The following is a 4680-nucleotide window of genomic DNA, read 5'->3' on the forward strand; positions in this document are numbered from 1 at the left end:
ACTCACCAGTTTCGGAGTTTTGGATCCCCTGCCCCTTGGGCGTGGTGGGAGCTGATCACAGCCATCTTGGACTCCTCTAGGTACTTCTTTGGGGGTTTCGCTTATTCTTATTTTTCTGTGCATCTGGAGGTAATTATACGTTGTATATTATCTCTCCATTTCTTCACATAGAAATTGAAAGAGATAAACTTTCCACCTAGACCTACTTTTAATTGTTTTTAATCTGATTTTGTCAGCTGGTGTTGGCCTGGCAAGGGTCATGCAATTTAACAGCAAGGCAGGAGAGGAGGAGACAATGCAGCTGTACCTGGAGGCCAGCGCCTCCGAAGAGGAGACGCTTACAGACTATTACAAAATACTCAGGACCCTTGGCAAAGGGAGCTTTGCTGAGGTCAAGCTGGCCTGCCACCTCCACACAGAGGTGCAGGTAGCTGTCAAGATCCTGAAAAAAGGTAGCAATGAGCCTAACAATGAGATGGAAATTGACATCATTAAGGTGCTAGAGCACCCAAACATCATTAAGCTGTTCCATATCATCAATACCAGAGAACACACCTGTATGGTGATGGAGCATGCTGCCCACGGAGACCTGGTGAGCCATATTGAGAAGGTGGGATGTCTGCAGGAGAAGCAGGCCCAGCACATCTTCACACAGGTGGTGTGTGCAGTTCACTATTGCCATAACAATGGCATTGCTCACAGGGACATCAAACTAGATAACATTCTGCTGGATGGCAAAGGGAACATCAAACTGTGTGACTTTGGCCTGGCCATCAGAGTCACAGATGGACAGATGGTGTTGGGGTTCTGTGGCACTGTTGAATATTGTGCTCCAGAGCTATTCACTGACAGAGAATATGATGCAAAGGCAGTTGACATCTGGAGCATGGGAGTGGTTTTATATGCAATTGTGACAGCCCGGTTCCCATTCAATGCCTACACCTATTCAGACATGAAGGAGGAGATGCTGAGTCCCACACTCTTCATTCCTGCCACACTTTCAGAAAACATCGCAAACCTCATTGTGCAATTGTTCACTATGGACCCTAGGCAGAGGCCAAAGATAGGTGACATTAAGCAGTACCAGTGGCTCAAGGAGAGGGAAGAATTTTGGAAACTCCCATCATCCTCAGCCACACACTGTAACAACCCAAGTCCCAGCATTGTGGTGACTATGTGGGACATGGGCTACCGTCCCAAAGATATTTGTGACTGTATTCGTCAGAAAAAATTCAATAACGTCATGGCCACATATCTAATCCTAAAACATGAGTCACTGAAGGACCAGACTGATCATCCTGTTAAGTCCGTGCAGGGCGGTGTTGCCATGTCCCCAGCACGTGCTCTCACCTCTCTTCCTCCTCTGAGGACAATGAGTGAGACCTGGCTGGCTGAACACCATGTACACAATGAGAATGGGTCAAGGAACAAGGGAAGCAGGAACCTGAGCATGCCTACCACCCTGTGCTGGCAGCAGAATGGGGCCAACCTTCCCAAACTTGTCCCCAGGTGTGCTCCTAAGGTTACTTATCTGGTGAGCAGAAGTTGGGAAACTAACATGTGCAAAGGGGTCTCTTCAAGATGCCCATTCCAACAGGGCATCTCTTCGGCACAATCTTTTTCCAGGGGGGCCCTCCACAAACTGAACATCCCCTCAAATAGTTCTTATGCTCTGAGTACACTACCTGCAAGTAAGTCCAGGAAGGCACCTCAGCGTGTTACCAGCACTGCCGCCAATGGAACCCAGAGACCTTCCCTTCAGGCAACATCCAAGAACAACTTTAAAGGTGTCCCACCCAAAGGAGGAAGTACAAGCTTTCCCAGAAATCTATCCCGAGGCTGGAAGAGGGTTAAGAAGAGAATTTGGAACTGTGTGCAGACATTGTGCTGCTGCCTGCCAGTCTCAAAAAGGAGCCATATTCCTAAGAAGGAAGTGACACCACTTGAAGTTGAGGCAACATAGTTACATACAGTTAGTTACATAGGGGACCCAAGATGGACTTCTGTGCTTCCTAATGTCTATATATTCGAATGTCCCTTGCAAACAGCACACAATACTCACAGGGATGCAATTTAGAAAATCTTATTTCCAAACGAGCAATCTCACAGCACCACCACCTCAGCAAAAACAGACATAATTACCTGAAGATGGAGAGCAGAGAATGAAAAGCAGACGGGGCAGAGACAGCAGGAATGAGATGGATAAAGGAGGAAAAATTCAGAGGAGATGAAAGTTTCAGTGGAGGGGCAGGAAACAAAGTACAGATGAGGGAGGGAAGAAGCCACTGAAGAAAGAATGGCACAGTGTGATAAGACCATCCAAGGGTAAGTGTATGTTTCTAAGCCCCTAAGATTGTCCCTTCCAGATGACTTTATCTCTTTAAGTGATAAGCCTCTATGCAGGTTGAGACAAGGGATGGGACTTTTCCTTTTGTGTGAAACAGCAGAAGCAGGATCCCTGCAGGAACTCCAGATGTCAGTGCGCCCACTTAACCCAGCCTAGAGGAGTCAAGCACAGGAGGAGGTAAGCCATCTACCATCGATTTCTCCACAGGAAACATGGGTAACAAGGGATACGTCCTATGACTGGCTTACATAGCATCATTATCAGTGTGGCCTTGTGCCAAAACCATTCCCAAAGCTGCCCAGGAATGAGAAGCCCCTTTGGGCCAATTTCTCTTCAGGGTCTGGTCCAGGGGAGATGTTTCCCCTCACTGGGTAGAGATGAATCACCTTCTTCTTCTACCTCCTCTCCCTAATACTGTGTTTCCTGCTCATCCTATATCCCTGTGTCCCTCCCAACAAAGGAGACACAGTCTCCCTGCTGGTGGTAAAGGGACATTTATTGTGGGGAGTCTTATCATAACCATATCTATCTCTTAACAGGGATGTGCCAGCAAGCTGGAAGGAAATGGGCATCACTTTGGATGGAATGAGGGGATGTTGCTCAGCTTTGGAAAGTGGGTATTTCTTGCCTGTCCTAGAACACGATAGACACCTGTCTTAGTCTGCAGACTTGAAACTACATTTTATTTCTGTCCCACTTTAGGGATCATGTCTAGACAGAGCCTTGATAAACATAGAGTAGGGGCATTTAGCCAAGCTATCTTCTTGGGTATCCTGCTGTGAGAGTTATCTTTGCTGTTGTCATGGACAACTACCAGGCAGATTCCCTACTCTCTGCAGGGAAGAATGTCCCCTCGGAAGGGGTTGAGTACCAGGCCTGGTCTGTGGGCCTCACATGGCTGAGGCATCACTGAGAACACTAAGTTTACCTCCATTGTATGAGCGATGGTTCTGTGAACTGGTCCAACCGAGACACTGGTCTGCAGGTAGTGAGCATGAGGATGCTGAAGCCTCCTTCCCTTGCAAGGAAAGCGGTCATTGAGCTCATGGTCAGATGAACAAAGGGGTAGTGACAGACAGCTGAGGTGTGGATTCAGAGGCCTCTTGTGGCAAGCCGCACACCTCTCCCCTCTGAACTACCATCCCCAAACGACTATAGAAGAACAGTTTCTGCCAAAGAGGGTGAACATATTAAACCTGTTTGGGATGACAGCTATTTCCACAATCTACCTGTTTAGACTGTAATGGGCTGAAGAACCATGAGCTCAAGGATGCACACAGCCTGCAAGGAAAACCAGCCCAGAGCCAGTGAGCTTCTTACTCCTGTGGCCATAACTGCAATACATCAGTGGGGAACTCCTAAGGCAAATTTCAGTCCTTAAGTACTTCACTGAAGCCATGACCTGTTAAAGGGCACATGTGTGCTGTGGCTAGGTCAGTAAGTCCCAGAACACACAGTCAAAGGGAATCAATGGCTCCAGGCCCAAGTGATGGTCTCTATGATGGTGAATCTCAGTAAAAAACAGAGGTGCAGCCCAAGATATAACTTGGGTCTGATGGGGTTTTTGTGTTTTTCTTCTACTCAGTGAGAGGTGTTGCTCCTTATAGCCTTTTACCTGTTGTAATAGAAGTCTCCTGAGGACCAGCCCTACACACAGCACCTCTATCCTTCACTGCCTGCCTGATGGTGGAAGCAAAAGCAGAGCAGTTAGTGCAGATACTTGTAGCAGGAAGTTCACACATGTCATTTCAAAGCTGTCCATAGGCATCCACCTCACAGAGAAAAAAGCTGAGTCCGTGAGATTACCTGTACCTTTCTACACAGTGAGCCTTTTGACCCAGCCATAGTGACCAGTGTGGCTGGGTCCCTTGGAGTCTCAGAGGTCACCTCCAGAACTTTTGTTGGTCACACTTCCTCTCTTAATATCTGTAGGTTCTTTTGGAGATGTCCTGTTGTGGAAACTTATTTTCACCATGAATGTGAATCCTGTCTCATGTGGACAAGTGTAAGTGAGTTCAAGTTCAAACCTTGGGATGCCTATGCTTAAATATGTTGATGGGTAACTTTTCCTCCTTTCCTCCTGGGGTCCAACTCCTGGAAAGTGTCTAGGCATCAATGAAGAAATCATTTCCTGCAGTCAGAGGTCCCTGAAGAAAACCTAATGATGTCACCCTGGTGAAAGTCACAGGGTAAGACAATGGGCCTCATCCTTCCTCATTAGTCCCTGAATTCCACCAAAAACAAACCTGCTATATCTACCAAGTTTACAGGCCTTGGGCTTGGGGAATGTGGAACTCTCGGCCACCTTATTCATTGATCCATTACATTCCTTT

General features: G+C 47.3%; 1 protein-coding gene across 1 annotated transcript; it reads left to right on the forward strand.

Moving 5' to 3' along the window:
- Positions 1-259: 259 nt before the first annotated feature.
- Positions 260-1963, forward strand: LOC129682436 (sperm motility kinase X-like). Its single transcript, XM_055614807.1, has one exon. It carries the CDS (start codon positions 260-262, stop codon positions 1961-1963), a length of 1704 nt encoding a protein of 567 aa, XP_055470782.1.
- The last annotated feature ends 2717 nt before the right edge of the window (positions 1964-4680 follow it).

This window comes from Psammomys obesus, unplaced genomic scaffold (assembly GCF_907164565.1).
Source record: "Psammomys obesus unplaced genomic scaffold, mPsaObe1.curated_primary_1811, whole genome shotgun sequence".
In the NCBI taxonomy this organism is placed as follows: Eukaryota; Metazoa; Chordata; class Mammalia; order Rodentia; family Muridae; genus Psammomys; species Psammomys obesus.

Excerpts from the sequence above, each read along its gene's own strand:
- LOC129682436 (XM_055614807.1), top strand. The coding sequence starts at position 260 with ATGCAATTTAACAGCAAGGCAGGAGAGGAGGAGACAATGCAGCTGTAC.